Source organism: Nomascus leucogenys, chromosome 21 (assembly GCF_006542625.1).
Source record: "Nomascus leucogenys isolate Asia chromosome 21, Asia_NLE_v1, whole genome shotgun sequence".
NCBI lineage: Eukaryota > Metazoa > Chordata > Mammalia > Primates > Hylobatidae > Nomascus > Nomascus leucogenys.
In genome coordinates this window covers 1637396-1657174 of record NC_044401.1, presented here as the reverse complement: position 1 = coordinate 1657174, position 19779 = coordinate 1637396, and the positions used below count along the sequence as shown (strand labels likewise).

At 49.5% G+C, this 19779-nt stretch overlaps 1 protein-coding gene across 3 annotated transcripts in view; it reads left to right on the top strand.

Moving 5' to 3' along the window:
* NR1I2 (nuclear receptor subfamily 1 group I member 2) overlaps nt 1-18997 on the top strand; it is a 38208-nt gene extending 19211 nt beyond the window's left edge. For 2 of the 3 annotated variants that reach the window (XM_003261867.2, XM_012501056.2), the window contains exons 2-9: nt 7747-7965; nt 10586-10719; nt 12040-12227; nt 13184-13458; nt 15486-15628; nt 15830-15946; nt 16237-16342; nt 17579-18997. In XM_003261867.2, the coding sequence (XP_003261915.2) occupies nt 7934-7965; nt 10586-10719; nt 12040-12227; nt 13184-13458; nt 15486-15628; nt 15830-15946; nt 16237-16342; nt 17579-17741 (1158 nt within the window). In that variant the 5' untranslated portion in view covers nt 7747-7933 and the 3' untranslated portion in view covers nt 17742-18997. The remainder of the gene's footprint in view (nt 1-7746; nt 7966-10585; nt 10720-12039; nt 12228-13183; nt 13459-15485; nt 15629-15829; nt 15947-16236; nt 16343-17578) is intronic. The other variant, XM_012501057.2, reaches the window with a different exon arrangement.
* The last annotated feature ends 782 nt before the right edge of the window (nt 18998-19779 follow it).

Below are 19779 nucleotides of genomic sequence, written 5' to 3'. Positions count from 1 at the left end.
TCAGGAATTTGAGACTAGCGTGGCCAACATGGTGAAACCCCGTCTCTACTAAAAATACAAAAATTAGCCGGGCGTGGTGGCAGGCACCAGTATTCCCAGCTATTCAGGAGGCTGAGGCAGGAGAATCGCTTGAACCTGGGAGGCAGAGGTTGTGGTGAGCCAAGATTGCACCACTACACTCCAGCCTGGGTGATGAGACTTTGTCTCAAAAAACAAACAAACAAACAAAAAACATATAATACCTGAAGCCTTCATGCTTTTGGTGTCATATCTAAGAAATCTTTCCTTAACCATAAGAACTTATTCCTATGTTTTCTTCTCAGAGTTTTATAGTTACAGCTCTGACATTTAGGTCTATGATTTTGTGATTCATTTTGAGTAAATTTTTGTGTATTGCACGAGATAAGAGCTTTAATTTATCTTGCATGTGAATATCCAATTTTCCAAGCACCATTTTTTAGCAAAGCTGTTCTTTCCTCCATTGAATTGCCTTGCATTTTTACCAGAGATCAATTAATGATAACAGTAAGGGTTTATTTCTTGAATCTCAATTATGAGATTCAATCTCTATATCTGTCTTTATACTAATGCCACATTATCTTGGTTATTTTAGCTTTGTTATAAGTTTTGAAATCAAAAAGTGGAAGTCTTCCAACTTTGTTATTCTCTTTCAACATTATTTTGGCTATTATGGGTCTTTTACTTTTCCATAGATCACAGTTCTCATTTGAAGCTTTTCTTGCCTTCATCCCTTTGTCTATATTATCTTCCATTTATTTTTCATTAATCATAGGATGTTTTTTGGTCTTTTTTTTTTCCCTTTTTGTGGAGAATGGGGTCTTGCTATATTACCCAGGCAAGTCTTGAACTCCTGGGCTCAAGCCCTTCAGAGGGTATGGGACAAGACGCCTCTGGATGTGGTCAGAGTGGCAGTAAGGTTCCTCGGTCCATTCTTCTATAGCTGGAATTGAAATGGCAAGAAAAGGAGTGAGGGTCTTAGGGAATCACTTCCTGCCTGGGAACAGAGAGCTACATTAAAGGAGTCCCATGGCGTGGAGGGACCCTGTCTGGGGTGAACCACCTAGGAAAAAGTTTGCAGGCAATCATGGACATGAAGAAAGTTTAATAAACGGTTCACCCACTCAAAGACAAACCTTGTGAAGGATGCAGCATAGCACTGAATTAAGAATACAGGTTTTGGAGTCAGGCTAACATGGGTTGAGATTCTGGCTCCACCTCCTCCCAGCTAAATAATGTCAATGAATCACTCACCTGAAGAGGAGCAGGGCTGTGTGTGCTCGGTGCAGCCTGACGCCTGTAATCCCAGCACTTTGGGAGGCCGAGGCGGGCGGATCACGAGGTCAGGAGATCAAGACCATCCTGGCTAACACGGTGAAACCCCCGTCTCTACTAAAAATACAAAAAATTAGCCGGGCGAGGTGGCGGGCGCCTGTAGTCCCAGCTACTCAGAGAGGCTGAGGCAGGAGAATGGCGTGAACCCCAGGGGGCGGAGCCTGCAGTGAGCCGAGATCGCACCACTGCACTCCAGCCTGGGCGACAGAGCCAGACTCCATCTCAAAAAAAAAAAAAAAAAGAAAGAAAGAAAGAAAGAAAGATTAAATTCATTGATTTATTCACTCATTTATTAAATAAATGAATTATATTCTTCCTTTCTGAGAACATAGTCCTTAGCTTTAATATTCACCCTGCATACTGGATTTTACGATTAATTATCTTTGCAAAGGCCTCTCTGAAGAAGTGTTTTACTTTCACTCAGTACAGGAGATGATCCTTTCAACCCTCTTCTGACGAGATTTCACCGATTACTAAGCACTGTGAGAAGCAGGTGGAGCCCTCAGAAGCAAACACGGTTGTATTCAGTTAAAAGTACACATCTAATTGGTCTCACTAAATTCGCATGAAAGAGAGATGCAGCTGGCACACACCAGACACCCAGTCACTGTCATTTTCCTGCCCAGAGGGCGACATTCTGTAAAGGAACAGTGATGGAAGAGTGGCATGGGAGCAGGACTGCAGCTGCTGGGCTGGCACCCCATCACCCCAGTTCAAATCTATTTCTAACCCAACTCCAGGGGTTCTGCTTCCATTATTTCTTGCCATGCCACAAATCTCCCCTAAACTCACTGGATTAAACCCACCACTGTTTCATTTTCTGACATGATTGTCTGTGTTGGCTGGGCTCAGCTGGGGAGTTCTTCTGCACCACAGGACCTCGGCCGAGGCTGCAGTCACCTGGAGGCATAACTGGGCTGAGGAGTCCAGGAGGGCTCACCCACACATCTGCTGTTTGGTGAGGGTGGCCAGGAGGCTGGGGTGGCGGGGCCTGTCTCATCGGTGCGATCTCAGGCCTCTCCCTCTTCACATGGCCTCTCCGCATGGTCTCTCCGGATGGTCACTGAGCAGGGTAGCCAGACTTTGTTACACGGTGGCTTAGGGTTCTCCAAAGACAAAAGCAGAAGCTACCGGGCTTCTTACAGCATAGGCCCAGAATTGTCTCTTCCCCACATTCTATTAACTAAGCAAATCACAGACCATCCTAGACTCATTATGGGAGGGGGCTGCACAAGGGTGTGAATCTTTCAGGCCATGGCTCCTGGGGGCCACCTTGGATAACAGCTGTCATGGGTTCTCTAGCTGGGGCTTCATAAGCATATGACAGAAGGAACTACAGAATGTGCCAGAGTTGGCTTGCTTAACACTTGGGCAAAACAAAATGAAAGTTATACAAATACCGTGGAATGAGATTCTGGCATTAATTCTACTATCTCCTCATTAAGAAATTGGGGAAAGTGTAAATTAGACATGATTTAAGTAAATGTCCTTTCTCTGGTCCTTTGGTGACATTTCTTTTATCTTCTTGGCCCATGTCACCTGTGGGCTTCTCCTGTGATTCATGTAGTCATGTTGTACTCGTCACTTCCATTATGGGGAAGAGCATTTATATTTATTGCTGAGAAAGCACTATCTCACCATCTTCAATTGTCCAAAGTTCATAATTGATGTGCAGAATCTTTGCCAGCTGTCTCCATTGCCCCAGGTGCTGCTATCCCTCATGGCTCCTGAATGATGCTGAATATTTAAAGGAAGTTGTTCTCCTTTAATGTACACTCTGAAATACTATCCTGCTAATAAGATTTTCTCCGCCTGCCTGTGATGCTCTTTGATTTTGGAACACTCTTTGTGTCTGTGAACAGTTAGAGGGTTTTGTAAAGTCCCTGGGTTTTTGTCATAAGAGTAACTTCCAAGTTATTTGGAATATACAACAGAATATATCTGGTGTGTAGTAGATGCTCAACACATGTCTGTTGAGCAATATGATAAATGCCGTGATGATTGTTATGAGGAATAAATGAGTGCCATGTTCTGAATGTTTATGTTTCCCCCAAATTCGTATGTTAAAATCCTCATCCCCAATGTGATGGCTTTAGAAGGTGGGGACTTTGGGGGTTGATTGGGTCATGAGTGGAACCCTCATGATTGAGTTAGTGTCCTCGTGAATGAGACCCCAGAGGCCAGGTGTGGTGGCTCATGCCTGTAATCCCAGCACTTTGGGAGGCTGAGGCAGGTGATCACTTGAGCCCAGAAGTTGCAGACAAGCCTGGGCAATATGGGGAAACCCTGTCTCTACTAAAAATGAAAAAAAAAAAAAAAGTAGCTGGGTATGGTGGCATGCACCTGTAGTCCCAGGAGGCTGAGTTGGAGGATTTCTTGAGTCCAGGAGGTAGAGGCTGCAATGAGCTGAGATCACACCACTGTACTCCAGCCTGGGTGGCAGAGTTTTTCCTTTTCTTTTTTTTTTTTTTTTTTCTGTCTCAAAAGAGAGTGAGAGAGAGAGAGAGAGGTCCCAGAGACCCAAAGAGCTAGCTGGCTAGCCCCTTTCACTATATGAGGACAAAGGGAGAAAGTGCCATAGATGATAGGAAGCAGGCTCTCACCAGACCTTGAATCTACCAGTGCCTTAATCTTGGACTTCTCAGCCTCCAGAACCATGAGAGATAAATTTCTGTTGTTTATAAGCCACTCAGTTTCTGATATTTTGTTATGACCACCTGAATGCACTAAGACAGTGAGTGACATTTTACAAAGGACCTGAATAATCATTAGTTTCCATTTTGGTATCTGTTCCATCCCTTATTCTCTAATACAAAATCTGTCCCAAAATACTAATCCTGAACCTAAGATTGCTGCAGCTATCTGCTGAAACCATGTTTCTCAGTGTGCTTTTTTTTTTTTTTTGAGACAGAGTCTCGCTGTGTTGCCCAGGCTAGAGTGCAGTAGCGCAATCTTGTCTCACTGCAACCTCTGCCTCCCAGGTTCAAGTGATTCTCATGCCTCAGCCTTCCAAGTAGCTGGGATTATAGGCACATGCCACCACACCCAGCTAATTTTTGTATTTTTGGTACAGATGGGGTTTCTCCACGTTGGCCAGGCTAGTCCTGAATTCCTGGCCTCAAGTGATTGACCCATCTCAGCCTCCCAAAGTGCTGGGATTACAGGCATGAGCCACCACATCCAGTCCTACAGTGTCTTTTAATATATTTACATTTAATGGCCAGGCGCAGTGGCTCACGCCTGTAATCCCAGCACTTTGGGAGGCCGAGGTAGGCAGATCATGAGGTCAGGAGATTGAGACCATCTTGGCCAACATGGTGAAACCCTGTCTCTACTAAAAAAAATACAAAAAAATTAGCCAGGCGTGGTGGCGGGCACCTGTAGTCCCAGCTACTCGGGAGGCTAAGGCAGGAGAATGGCGTCAACCCAGGAGGCGGAGCTTGCAGTGAGCCAAGATCATGCCACTGCACTCCAGCCTGGGTGACAGAGCGAGACTCTGTCTCAAAAAAAAAAATATATATATATATATACATATATATATTTACGTTTAATTATGTTTAATATATTTACATTTAACTACCAACATAGTTGGTATCTTTTTTTCTTCTTTTTTGAGACGAAGTTTTCTTTTGTTCTTATTGTCCAGGCTAGAGTGCAGTGGCACGATCTCGGCTCACTGCAACCTCTGCCTCCTGGGTTTGAGCGATTCTCCTGGCTCAGCCTCCCGAGTAGCTGGGATTACAGGTGCCTGCCACCACATCCGGCTAACCTTTTGTATCTTTAATAGAGATGGGGTTTTACCATGTTGGCCAGGCTGGTCTCAAACTCCTAACCTCAGGTGATCCGCCTGCCTTGGCCTCCCAAAGTGCTGGGATTACAGGAATGAACCACCACACCCAGCCCCGTATTTGGTATTTCTACCACATATCTGTGTTTTCTATTTGTCTCACCCTTTCAGTTTCTTAACTCTCTAATTGCCTTCTTTTGAACTTTTTTCCTTCCATTTTTTCCTTTCTATTAGCTTCCAATTCATGCATTCTATTTTTGGACTTTTAGTGATAACCCTAGATATTTCAACAAGCACACTTTACTAATCAAAATCTAAGATTTACCGTCTTTTTTTCCCTTCAACAATACAGAACCTTAGTTACTGTGTCCATCCATATTTTAGCTGTATTTTGCTTTTCCTAACTCCCAAGATATTGTTATTATTGGTTTATGAAGTCATTGTTTATTCCGATTTTTACAGTAAATTTTTATTCATTTTTCAAATCTGCTTGGTCAATGTTATGGTCGTTTATTATTTATTTATGTCTTCAACCTCTTGTACTGTTTATTTAAACATTTCTGTGTTTGATAATTCAGGGCATCTTCTCATGTCTAATTCTAGAAGTTTTTTTTTTTGTTTTTTTTTGTTTTTTTTTTGCTGACTCTTGCTCATCATGCTGTGCCAGTCTTTTCATTCATGACTTCTGAGTATTTGCTCATATTTCTTTGAAATTATATGTGATTATTTGTGCCTAGGTAGAAAGTGGAAAGTGAGTTCCCCCAAAAAGGAGGATTTCTGGCCAGGCACGGTGGCTCACACCTGTAATCCCAGCACTTTGGGAGGCTTAGGCTGGCAGATCACTTGAGGTCAGGAGTTTGAGAACAGCCTGACCAACATGGTGAAACCCCACCTCTACTGAAAATACAAAAATCAGCCGGGCATGGTGGCGGGCGCCTGTAGTCCCAGCTACTCAGGAGGCTGAGGCAGGAGAATCGCTTGAACCCGGGAGGCAGAGGTTGCAGTGAGCTTAGATGGAGCCACTGCACTCCAGCCTGGGTGACAGAGCAAGACTCGGTCTCAAAAAAAAAAAAAAAAAAAAAAGAAAAGAAAAGAAAAGAAAAGAAAGGAGGATTTCTGTCTGCTTTTGTGGGTATCTGGGAGAATTACCAACCCAAATGCACTTTAAATCTTAAATCAACTTTTTGGCTTGAGGTTTTTATGAACACCTAAAGTATACATTTTGTCTGCAAGCCTACATAAAGTCAGGATTATGATTTGAAAAATCAGGGATTTTCCCCTATGCCTGTTCAGTTCAGGTTTCCTGTCAATGTATTTTATTCCCAGTGTAATGGAGGGCCAGGGTCAGAGACAGATTAATTTCTCATTTACTCTTACAGGTGCAACTGTCAGATGTCATCTGTCATGATGTTGGAAACAGAAATTTATGTGTTAGAATTTTACTAAAGTTTCGATTTTGGCTTTAGAAAAAGCATCATCATCTGTGGTCGTGGCTGCCCTTTTCAGTCAGTGCCTAAAGAGACTTTTGGGGATGGTAGTAACAGGACAATCCCCCATTTCTACTGAACATCCTCAGTGTCTGTTCCAAGTAGAATTCAAGTTATGCTCTCAAGGTGGAAGTTGCCTGGGGAGGACATCCTTGTGTACAGCTCAATTTTTTTTCTTTTTTTTCTTTCTTTTATAGATGAGGTCTCACTTTGTCACCTAGGCTAGAGTGCCCTGATATGATTCTAGCTCACTGCAGCCTCAAACCCTCAGGCTCAAGAGATCCTTCCACCTCGGCTTCCCAAGTAGCTGGGAGTATAGGTTCACGCCATCGATCTTGGCTGTTTTTTTTATTTTTTGTAAAAACGAGATCTCACTTTGCTGCCCGGGCTAGTCTCAAACTCCCGGGCTCAAGCGATCCTCTTGCCTCAGCCTCCCAGAGCCCTGGGATTACAGGCATCAGCCACCATGCTTAGCCACAGCTCTATTAATAGGCACAAGTTCTTCAATATCCACTTAGACCCCAGCTCTGCTGGGACCACAGGCCATTTTTCTTCCCACGTTGTGATCTTGCCCACCATGCCTCCACTTTTTCCCCATCTGCCTGGCTACTTAGTTGAAAATTTTTTCTGCCCAGCCTTTCTAGCTCACTGTGGGAGCTTGGGCCACACCCTACCTGAAGGACTATCCTCCCTTAATGTCCCCAATCCCAGAAATCATCTTGAACAAGTAATCTGTCCATGAGCTGCTCCCGGTTCAGACCTCTGGCCAGGTTGTGGCTTCCTAACCTCAGTCCACTCAGCTGTGGCCTCCATGATCCGACCCAGACAATCTGCTCTCTTTTCTTCTCATTTCTTCCTCCCTCTTACCCTTATCTTTCCCATGCTCTTGTTCACATGTTCTACTCCGGGGCTCTATTTTTGTGTACAAAACATCACGATTACAGCTCTCTTTATAACAATTCCAACCCCCATTCCCCGCTTTTTTTCCCCATGAGAGGTCAGCTCCTGAGTTCACAGGCCCAAATGTGAGTGATGCATAGAAGGGACAGAGTGTTTCCTCTGAGGCCTCTGCACATCCCTGTCCAGTCTTTTCATTCTCTGTGGTTTTCTCATTTCTAGTCCAAGAGGCCCAGAAGCAAACCTGGAGGTGAGACCCAAAGAAAGCTGGAACCATGCTGACTTTGTATACTGTGAGGACACAGAATCTGTTCCTGGAAAGCCCAGTGTCAATGCAGATAAGGAAGTTGGGGGTCCCCAAATCTGCCGTGTATGTGGGGACAAGGCCACTGGCTATCACTTCAATGTCATGACATGTGAAGGATGCAAGGGCTTTTTCAGGTAGAGTTACCCATCAGCCTTCACCCACGCGCCACCACTGACACACTGGGTCACACCTAACTGGGGTCTGCCACTAACCCACTGGGTAATGTCTCAGGGCCTCAGCTTGACCTGTCCCCCAGGTTCAGATTGTGGGCTGGTGGCCCACCCAAAGACCTTGTAATTAGTCTCAAGGGAGCCATTTATATCCCAGAGGAATCCTCCATCTTCAGTCTTCCTGTCCTACCCAGGAAAGGTCTCCTTCCATTAAGATATCCCTTGGTTTCTCCATGTGCTCTTGAATAAAATGGAAAATGGCTCAGTGAAAGATAAGGAATTTGAAAACCCCAAATCCAAGTGTCCACATCCGCCTTCTGGGGTGGTTGTTACATAAAGAATGGCATAAAATAAATGCTCAGACCATGGGAAGAGAAGCAGACCGAAGGGAGGGGAGGGGTGGGGAGGGGAGAAAGCCTTGTGTGAGGAAGTGCTCCAGGTTCACCCTCCAGAGGGCACAGGGTATGCAAGGAGCAGCTCCCATCTCAGGAGCCACATGTGGGACCCTCATGCATTCCCAAGACAGCCAGCCTGACGGCCCTTTGCAGAGTTCTTCCTGGTGGCTGGGCATTCAAATGGAAAAGGGCAGGTTCTGGGGAGAAATGAACATTCATGTTGCTTGAGTTATAACAGGGGTGAGACACATCAGCAGTGTCAGACTGGGTTCAGCTAGAAGTCACAGGACACTTGTCGCAAATTGGTTTGGCAATAAGGAAAATGCATTACCTCTCCTAACAGGAAGTCTGAAGGCCTCCAGGTTGGTGAGTTCAGCAGCTCAGTTCTTTCCATTTTTCTCTTCAGCCATCCCACCTGAGAGCTCTGATTGCAGTCTGGCTCCCCTTGTGGGGACACAGTGCTGGGGCCCCAGGCAGGAATCATTATGTTCAGCAGAGGCGCACAAAGGCCCATCTTTGAGAGTAAGGAAATCTTTCCCAGGAGTCCCCTCAAATTGGCTAGAGCTGGGCCCAGACTATGCCTGAACTAGTCACTAGCAAAGAGCAGCAGATATGTCCCTGAGCTGGGCACACGCCACTTGACTGCATGGAAGAGGGTGGATGTCCGCACCAGCTCCAGATGCTGCTGGCACAGAAGAGGCTGCCCAAGCAGTGTCCATGCATCCTGCCTCAGCATGCGGGAATCTTCTGCTCTCCCTTCCTCGTTTGGGTACTATTCCTGGGACTCTCAGAAAGAGGCAACATGTTGTAGTGGGCAAAAGCTAAATCCAGTATCAGGCAGACCTGGATTCAAATTTCAGCTTGTCATGTACCCGGAGGACAGCTGGGGATCCATCGTCTCCAAGCCTCAGTCTCCCTCATCTGTGCTAGGCAGATGAGATTATGAGTTTCACAGGGTTTGAGAACTAAATTTACAAAACTGCAAAATACCTAGCCTAGCATCTGATACATAGCATACCTTTAATTAATGTGAGCCTCGGTTTCATCTTTTACCCATTCTCAGTGGACTTCCATGTAGCATCAGAGCTTTCTTACCCAGGCCAGTTGGGAAGGCAAAACGCAGGGATGGCATCTGTGAAGAACATGTCCCTGGGCTGGTCACTGGTCCGAGGCCCGAGGCCTCCAAGCTCAAACCTGCCGGGTCACTGCGCGCTTGGCTCAGCTTCCCAGGCCTGCCCTGGGGAATCTCTGCAGCCCTACCTGGCTGTTCCATGCTCCTGGGCCAGCCTTCCCTCAGTTTCTACTCTGGACCAGAATCAGAGGCCAGAGCCAAGGGACAAATTGTTCTTTCCAGCCAGCTGCGGAGATGGGGAAAGTAAAGGTAGGGCTGCACTGACTGTGTCTTTTGTGGGACAGGCAGGACTTCTGGGCTGGGAGGAGGAGATCTTCTACCAGGGTCTCCAAAAGGCATCTGCCCCATTGCCTCTCTGCGCACCGCAGAGAGGGGTGTGCGGGGCCCGTGGGTCCCGCCTGCACACTCTTCTTTTCCAGGCGCTCGACCTCTTTGCCCCCTAGGTCACCGAGGGGAATCCACTCTGCCATGGGGAAGCCGCTGCCCCGTAGGGTAGAAAAACTTCCCCATAGTTCACCCCTTCCTCCCTGGCCTCCCAGTCTGGAAGGGGAGCTGGGGACGTGGGTGGCGGGGTGGCGGGGTGCTTCTCTGGTTTCTTACCCTCCTGGGGTCAGGTTTCCTCGGCTCCCTCCTTTAAGGAGGGGAAATCGAGGGAGAGGCCCATCTCCATGGAAACTTTCTGGTAACAAGGGTGTGAAAGAGGAGGGGACAGGTGTTTCAGGAAGAAGGGAAGGCGCTGAGGATGGGCCTGAAGCGGAAGTGTCCCAGAAAGTGGTTCCGGGGCTGCCCGCGCCAGCGAAAGGCACGTGTCCCATTTCCTGCCGGAATGGCCAGAAAAGGTCTCCTCCCCGGCTCTGCCCCCTCTAGCTGAGTCCTGGACCTCTAGGCATGCCCACCTACACCCTTCCCATAAAACCTGACCCAGCTGGGACGCAAAGGCTAGTGTCCCCCTCCCCGAGTCGGTAGGGGCTGTTGAGGGAGGTGGTGTGGCCCGGAGCCCCAGGCCGAGGGCCCGGGCACCCGTGCATCCTCCCTTCTGCTCCCCGTTCTCTCACAGGAGGGCCATGAAACGCAACGCCCGGCTGAGGTGCCCCTTCCGGAAGGGCGCCTGCGAGATCACCCGGAAGACCCGGCGACAGTGCCAGGCCTGCCGCCTGCGCAAGTGCCTGGAGAGCGGCATGAAGAAGGAGAGTGAGCAGTGGGCCTCGCGGGCGGGCCGGGGCCGGGGCCGGGGTGCAGGGCTCCGAGTAGGGACGTGCCGTGGGTGTGTGCGCGTGAACACGCGTGCACATGTGAGCTGGTGTCCGTGTGCAACAGGCAGCCACCTGGGGGAGCGCTTGCAGCCGGCCCTCTGGGAGATGGAGGGAGTCGGTAATCTCTGCCCTGGGATGTGTGCCGGGCAGCCCTGGACAGGGCGTGCCCTCTGTCTCCCCTCAGTTGCTCCTCCATCATTCTTTTTGTCCCCTTCATAATTGTTGTAATGGTTTGAAACCACATTTGCGGGTAGGAGTGTGAATCTGGGGGAGGGAAGCAGGAGCCACATGGGTGATAGGACCCCGGGCCTTCTAGCTGCTAGCCCCACCAGCTACCCCAGACCTGGATCTTTATAGGGGAACTGTTTGCAGACAGGTGACATGAGGTGTTCTCATTCTACCTATTTAACTTTGATATATTTGTGCTCCTAGGTCGCTATGAGATTAAGGCTCATGCGGGAAAGGCTAGATGTTTCTAGTGCATATTTGTCTCCGTGGAACACAAAGGGACCCAAAGCTGCTTCTTTCAAGGACAAGTTCTCTAGGCTGCTGGCAGGCATTCTTGATCTCTCCCCACCAAGGACCTCATAGCTTTGCTCTACACACACGAGTGGGCTCCAGAAATCCACAGAAGACCCTAAGGCTCTGGGCTATATAGGAAGTGTCTGGAGTTGCTCTTTCTTGCTAAGCTGTAGCCCAGCTCTCTAGGGTCTTGGAGACCCAGACACCTCTGCAGAGTCTCAGTATATAATTCACCAGAAAATGATAATTGTAGATGCCATTGACTGAACATCTCTTATGTACCAGGAACTATATTAGGCACCCTACGTGCAAGGTCTCGTTTAACAGCGATGCGAGGTAAACACGGTTTCTCTGGATCACAAAGGAGAAAACTGAAGGCAGGAGAGGCTAAGGAGGTTGCTTGGGGTCACAGGTAGTAAGTGGCAAAGCTTTCGCGCAAACCCAGAGCCTTTGGATTCTGAAGCCCGTGTTCTTGCCAGCGCCCCACAGTGTCCTCACAAACTCCAATGCAGAGGGCGACACACCAGCCGCACCTCACCTCTGTCCTCACCCAGGTGTTTCTCTAGAGGAGCCCACAGGCCTCCTGAGTCCAGACAGGGGAGAATTGCCTGCCACCATTACTTTCCCTTTTGCCTAACGCCTTCTGTTGCCTTGAGAGGGTTATGCAGTGGCTCCCCGGGGGGCTGGAGGCTGACCAGGGGCACGTGTGCCTGAGCCAGCGTCGCTGTCCCCGCAGTGATCATGTCGGACAAGGCGGTGGAGGAGAGGCGGGCTTTGATCAAGAAGAAGAAAAGAGAACGGATCGGGACTCAGTCACTGGAAGTGCAGGGGCTGACAGAGGAGCAGCGGATGATGATCAGGGAGCTGATGGATGCTCAGATGAAAACCTTTGACACTACCTTCTCCCATTTCAAGAATTTCCGGGTAGGAGGAACTGCACAGTGGCCCAAGGTGTCACTGCCATCTTCATTGTCACATAGAAACGGAAGTTCCCCAAGGATAAGAAACTTGTACAAGGTCACAGCTAATCAGTGGTGGAGGGTAGATTTGGAGAGCTGGTCCTGCATCTGTGCTAGCTCCTCAAAGCTTTAGTCTCATTCCCAAAGGTTCTCAAAGTGTGGTCCCTGGGTCAGCAGCATCAGCATGCAGATTTTCAGGTCACCTCAGACCTCCTGAATCAGAAGCTCCAGGGAGGGGCAGGAGCCCCTGGTGATTCTGTTGCAGGCTCAGGTTTGAAAATCGCTGCTCTCTCCTTTAAAGCAGGTAGGAACTGGGTTTGAGCAATAAGTGGAGGGAAAGCTAGGCAGTTCCCCAGTGTTGCTGGCATTCGGGGCTTTATGAGGACAGGGTCGGGACGTGTCGGGGGTGTGACTTTCGTAAACTGGTATTTCTTGATCCCAGCACATTAACCATGTCTGTGCTCTAAGCGCCCTCCTTCCCCTTTGCACTGATAGATATCTCAGGTGGCCCTTCCCAGCCCAAAGAACTGGATTAGCCCAGTGACCTCAGATCTGCTCTTCCCATCCATAGCACCCTAAACCTTCTGAGTCTCCTGAGCCCAACATCTGGAATGCTTGGAATGACACACCATGGTTGGAGTCCACCTTACCCTCCATTTTAACCAAGCAGGGATGTGTGTGACCATTAATTCATAGATCCCCAAATCACCTTCATCTCATAGAGAACACCAGAGAGAAGAAACAAATGCTGTGTGTGTGTGTGTGAGGACACACACGTGCGTGTGGGTGTGAATGCCTGCATTTATGCATCCTCTCGGGCTGCAACTGTGGCTGTGCCTGTTTGGCTGGGGCCTGAGTTGGGACCTGTCTATGAAACCACATGCTGTCTCTCCTCTCTCTGCCTCCTGGCATGTGTCCTAGCTGCCAGGGGTGCTTAGCAGTGGCTGCGAGTTGCCAGAATCTCTGCAGGCCCCATCGAGGGAAGAAGCTGCCAAGTGGAGCCAGGTCAGGAAAGATCTGTGCTCTGTGAAGGTCTCTCTGCAGCTGCGGGGGGAGGATGGCAGTGTCTGGAACTACAAACCCCCAGCCGACAATGGTGGGAAAGAGATCTTCTCCCTGCTGCCCCACATGGCTGACATGTCAACCTACATGTTCAAAGGCATCATCAACTTTGCCAAAGTCATCTCCTACTTCAGGTAGGACATGGAGACTGGGTGGTTGGGTGTGGAAAGGAACTGGAAGTGGCCAGGAGGTTCAAAGGGCCTGGGGTAGATCCTGAATTTGGGGGATATTGGTGTCAGAAGACCCTCCTTTTCCTGCGCCCTGCTCCCCGGGGCAGCCAGTGCTGCTGCGGAGTAGAGCCCTCGCTGTATGGCTGGTTAGGTTTGTGGCTGTGGGCCTGCCAGCGTCTCTGCCTCTTCACCTGCTCAGTGGAAGCTAGCAATGCCTCCCCTGCAGGGCTGTTCTGTGAAATAAGAACACATCTGAAGAGCACCCAGCACAGAGTGGGCATTCAGATAGTCTTTCCCACTCTCCCTTAAAGGGGCAGGAATCACATGTTGACAGTTCCAGAGCAAAGAATGAGAGGAATAGACAAGATAAGGCTGCGAAGGCCATGGGGAGGGTGGGTGGTCCTCAGAGCCCAAGGGTCAGGTCTCCCCAGAGCTAGATGTGGAGGCAACAACCATGGGGGCAACTGGGGTTAGTGGGAGACATGGGAACTTACTGGGGTGGCAGGAACCACAGCCCCAGAATATGTCTGCAGTCTTAGGGTTAGGGATGGTGCCAGGTGTATCTGTCCTTGGTTAGGCCACCTTGCCTTGCCAAGCCTGGTCAAGTGGGGCTGAAACACACCTGCCAGAAGCTCCTGGTTTCTTCAGCAGGTTGAGGGTAGGTTATAGTCTAGGAGCCCAGAGGTTCTTCTCTGGCCCTGTAGGAGTCATGCATGACTTATTTAATGGGGTGATGCTGACAGCAGGTTTGGAATGGGGTTCAGATGGTGGCAAATTAGCTTAAAGGGTCAGGGAGAGAAGCCTACTTATAAATGTGGACATTGGAAGATCTTTGGTGAAATCCAGTGACTGACAATTTAACATCAGGGCTCCTCACTTGCTATTTCTCATGGCCACCAATGTCGAGCACAGTGACCCGAGGTGTCACTGCCATCTTCATTCTCAGATAGAAACTGAAGTTCCCCAAGGATAAGAAACTTGTACAAGGTCACAGCTAATCAGTGGTGGAGGGTAGATTTGGAAGTACCAAAGCCAGCTCGATGCCAGGTCCTAAGCTGGGCAATGGGGAGGCACAGAAGAGTAAGATCAATTACATGGCATCTGTAGCTCGGTGTTACGGATCTAAAAGAAGGATGGGCGCCAGTAGCGCAGGGCCTGAATTCCCAAGGAGGCCAAGGCCAGAGGTAGTGTTTCCTCAAAACCCAGAGTAAGCAGCCTCCCTCTCAGGCTGTGAAGCTTCCTCCTTGTAAGCAATGCCTCCTTAGGGGGGAGGTGGGGGCCCCTCCCAGGTTGGGAGGGAGTGGTCCCTGCGGGACTGGAAGGGTATCCATGTAACCATAATCTCAGAGGCTTGATAAGCTGCCTCCATGGCTAGGCCTGTGCTCCGGTGCTAGGAGTAGAGCTGCAGGCATCTGGGCTGCAGGGAAACAGTAGAAATACGTGTGTGCACATTAAACCCAACACCGAGAGCAGGAAGCAAACATCCTCACTGCTGGAGCTCAGGCCAAAAGGGTGGCACTTGCACTCTGGAAAGGGGAGACTGCACTCTGGAAAGACTTCTGAGAGGGGCAAAGACATAGCTTGGCCTGAGGGGCTAGCAGGATATACTAAAGGGGCAGTCATTCCAAGGGGTAAACTGAGGCAGAAAGGAGGAGGCCAGGGACCAGAAGCCAAAGCACGGCTGTAGGTCAGGAGTTGTATGGGAGTTGAAGGAGATGGGGCCAAGCTGTAAGGGACCTGGATGCCAAGTTTAGTGGGTGGAGTTCCCGGAGGTAGCAGGGGAGGAGAGGATGCTGCAGGGCAGAACTGTCTGCTAGGTTGTGAGGGGAGAGATGAGAGGCAGCCAGACAGCAGCCACAGTCATCCTCAGGGAAAGGAGCCATCCTCTCTCTTCCTCTCGCCCCAACTTCTGGATTATGGGATGGCTGCTGGTGCCGGCCTGTGGGCCACCTCCCAGGGAGCTGTCCTCCCCTCCCCATCCTTGCTGCCAGGGACTTGCCCATCGAGGACCAGATCTCCCTGCTGAAGGGGGCCACTTTTGAGCTGTGTCAGCTGAGATTCAACACAGTATTCAATGCGGAGACTGGAACCTGGGAGTGTGGCCGGCTGTCCTACTGCTTGGAAGACACTGCAGGTGCCCGAGAGAGCCTGCCTGCCCTGGCAGAAGGAGGGAAACACTGCAGTTATGGGAGGAAGGGAGCTACGCCAGGATATGCAGGTTCTGGGATGGCAGGGCAGGAAGATGGAGTGGTGGAAAACAAGATATTGGTGAGGGATGACTGGATCTTGGTCAGCTTGCTGAGAAGCTGCCCCTCCATCCTGTTACCATCCACAGGTGGCTTCCAGCAACTTCTACTGGAGCCCATGCTGAAATTCCACTACATGCTGAAGAAGCTGCAGCTGCATGAGGAGGAGTATGTGCTGATGCAGGCCATCTCCCTCTTCTCCCCAGGTGAGGGTCTCGCCTAGGCTGCCTGACATCCCTCCAGCCTTATCTGCCCTCCCCAGGGAAGGTCCCAGTCCATGGCCTTGCTCCTCATTCACTGCGCAGCCACGATGGGGGCTCTCGCTGGTTTCTCCTGGGGTCAGTGAGTGATGCCCAGCCCTGGTCTTCCCTCACTTCCCTGCCTGGGTGACTCCAGCTCTGGAAGGTGGTTGGTGAGCAATGCCTTGACTCTGGGCTGGACTGAGCTTGTCTTTGCCCCATGATCTTGCACCACACCTCCCTCCCCTCCCCTCCAGACCGCCCAGGTGTGGTGCAACACCGCGTGGTGGACCAGCTGCAGGAGCAATTCGCCATTACTCTGAAGTCCTACATTGAATGCAATCGGCCCCAGCCTGCTCATAGGTGAGCACAGCAGGGTTGAGGACCCGTGAGGGTGGTGTGAGGGAGCCGAGGTTCAGGGAAATTGCCCAAGGCTTCATGGCCAGAGGGTGGCATCTGGAGGTAGACCCAGTGAGACCAGGTCCAAAGCCCACACTTTTGAGCACTACCTAACCACTTCCCAGGAAAAACACAGGCAAACAGGGGGACGTGGCCCAGAAAGGGGCTTCTATACCTTCACTGGTCCTCAGTAGCTCCTGTGACCTACTGCCCAGACTGATGCCCACAGGCCCAGAGACAAACTTGGATTTTACTGAGCCCAAGGCCATGAAGGGTTAAGGCCAACACTGAGTATTATACTGTGAACCTATAAACTGAAATCCTTATTTGGCCTGCACAGCTTTCTTTTTGGCTTGGTGTCCTGGGATGCTGGGAGTGGCCATATCTTTATTTGCTCAACCCTTCCTTGTATGGAGGCAGGAGGCTGGAAGTGCCAGCTTTCTTTTCCAGCATGGGGATACTGAGGCATATGGTACATCTCAGACACTAGATCCAAAGCTAGTTCCAGGAAGGGATTCCAGCCTGCAGCCCCTAACCTCCACAACGACTCTGCTCAGTCCTGGCCCCTGGACATTAACGAAGGCAGTGACAGCCCCACACCCCCAAACTGGTAGCTGCAATATCTAGATTTTCCCACGGAGGTCTCTGTGTACAAAGATGCAACTCCCGCAGCTGGGTGTCGTGGCTCACACCTATAATCCCAGTACTTTGGGAGGTCAAGACAGGAGGATCCCTTGGGGCCAGGAGTTCAAAACCAGCCTGGGCAACATAGCCAGACCCCAACTCTAGAAAAAATTTAAAAAATTAGCCAGGTATGGTGGCATGTGCTCTAGTCCTAGCTACCCAGGAGGCTGAGGCTGGAGGGCTCTTGAGTCCAGGAGTTTGACACTGCGGTGAGTCCATGATCGTGCCATCAGGCTCTAGCCTGGGTGACAGAGCGAGATCCTGTCTCTTTAAAGAAAAAAAAAAAGACACAACTCCCATGGATGGGATGGGAGTGGGGAGAGTATTGGGCAGGCTCTTCTGCCTTTCTCATCCACGGGGTAAAAGAGAAGCTGACGGAATTCAGCCAAGCCTTGTCTCTTGGCTGACCTGAAATGTCCAGAGATTATGCTTGCGCGGCCTCAGAGCAGCCCTGAGGCTTGTGGGTCAGGGAAAGGGCAGGCTGCACCCACAACCTTTTCTCTGGCTGGCACGCAGGTTCCTGTTCCTGAAGATCATGGCTATGCTCACCGAGCTCCGCAGCATCAACGCCCAGCACACCCAGCGGCTGCTGCGTATCCAGGACATACACCCCTTTGCTACGCCCCTCATGCAGGAGTTGTTTGGCATCACAGGTAGCGGAGCGGCTGCCCTTGGGTGATGCCTCCGAGGGGCAGCCAGACTCAAAGCCCTCTGAGCTGCCACTCCCGGGCCAAGACAGATGGATACTGCCGAGAGCCAACAATGCCCTGCTGGCCTGTCTCCCTAGGGAACACCTGCTATGACAGCTGGCTAGCATTCCTCAGGAAGGACATGGGTGCCCCCCACCCCAAGTTCAGTCTGTAGGGAGTGAAGCCACGGACTCTTATGTGGATAGTGCACTGACCTGTAGGTCAGGACCATCAGAGAGGCAAGGTTGCCCTTTCCTTTTAAAAGGCCTTGTGGTCTGGAGAGATATCCCTCAGAACCCACTGAAGTGTCAAGGTGTGGAAGGAACCAAGCAACCAAGGCTGGGCCATCTGGGGTCTATGCTCACATACCCACGTTCGTTCGCTTCCTGAGTCTTTTCATTGCTACCTCTAATAGTCCTGTCTCCCACTTCCCACTCATTCCCCTCCTCTTCTGAGCTGCTTTGTGGGCTCCAGGCCTGTACTCATCGGCAGGCGCATGAGTATCTGTGGGAGTCCTCTAGAGAGATGAGAAGCCAGGAGGCCTGAACCAAATGTCAGAAGCTTGGCATGACCTCATTCTGGCCACATGATTCTGTGTCTCTGCATCCATTTGAACACATTATTAAGCACCGATAATAGGTAGCCTTGCTGTGGGGTATACAGCATTGACTCAGATATAGATCCTGAGCTCACAGAGTTTATAGTTAAAAAAACAAACAGAAACACAAACAATTTGGATCAAAAGGAGAAATGATAAGTGACAAAAGCAGCACAAGGAATTTCCCTGTGTGGATGCTGAGCTGCGATGGCGGGCACCCGGTATCCAAGTGAAGGTTCCCGAGGACATGAGTCTGTGGGAGCAAGGGCACAAACTGCAGCTGTGAGTGTGTGTGTGTGATTTGGTGTAGGTAGGTCTGTTCGCCATCTGATGGGGCCTGGGTTTGTTCCTGGTGCTGGAATGCTGGGTATGCTCTGTGACAAGGCTACGCTGACAATCAGTTAAACACACTGGAGAAGGACCATTTACATGCACCTTATATTTCTGTGTACACATCTATTCTCAAAGCTTAAGGGTATGAAAGTGCCTGCCTTGTTTATAGCCACTTGTGAGTAAAAATTTTTTTGCATTTTCACAAATTGCACTTTATATAAGGCATTCCACACCTAAGAACTAGTTTTGGGAAATGTAGCCCTGGGTTTAATGTCAAATCAAGGCAAGAGGAATTAAATAATGAACTTTTGGCTAGAGGGGTAAACTTTTTTGGCCTTTTTCTGGGGAAAATTAATGTGGGGGTGTGGAAATAGAGATACACACAAGCATACATATTTTTACTACTTATTTTATTATTGTCCTTTATAAATCTGAAGACTCTGGCGTAAGAATATAAAAATGAATTATTTAACTTGGCTTACTTATAAAATGATTGTTCTGTATAAAAGTTTAACATATGTGCACACCATAATTAAAAATGTAGGCTGGGCGCGGTGGCTCACGCCTGTAATCCCAGCACTTTGGGAGGCCAAGGCTGGCGGATCACGAGGTCAGAAGATCGAGACCATCCTGGCTAACACAGTGAAACTCCGTCTCTACTAAAAATACAAAAAATTAGCCAGGCGTGGTGGTGGGCACGTGTAGTCCCAGCTACTCAGGAGGCCGTGGCAGGAGAATCGCTTGAACCAGGGAGGCAGAGGTTGCAGTGAGCTGAGATTGTGCCACTGCACTCCAGCCTGAGCGACAGAGCGAGACTCTGTCTCAAAAAAAAAAAAAAGTAGGAATTGAGTTCATTTTAAATGTCTAATATTTCATTCAAATGAAACTTCACCGTAACTGAATTTTAAAGAACAGATAATTACTTAGCTTTTGACATTTTACAAGAAGCAGGCCAAACTTTGAGAACATGGTAAATCATCAGTAATATAAATCAAAGCAAGTGAACATATTCTGTCATCCCTCTGACTTCACCAGACTTTTCTGCATTAAGGAGCTATAGGGAGCACTTATTTTTAGAAAAGATACTGAGGGAAAAA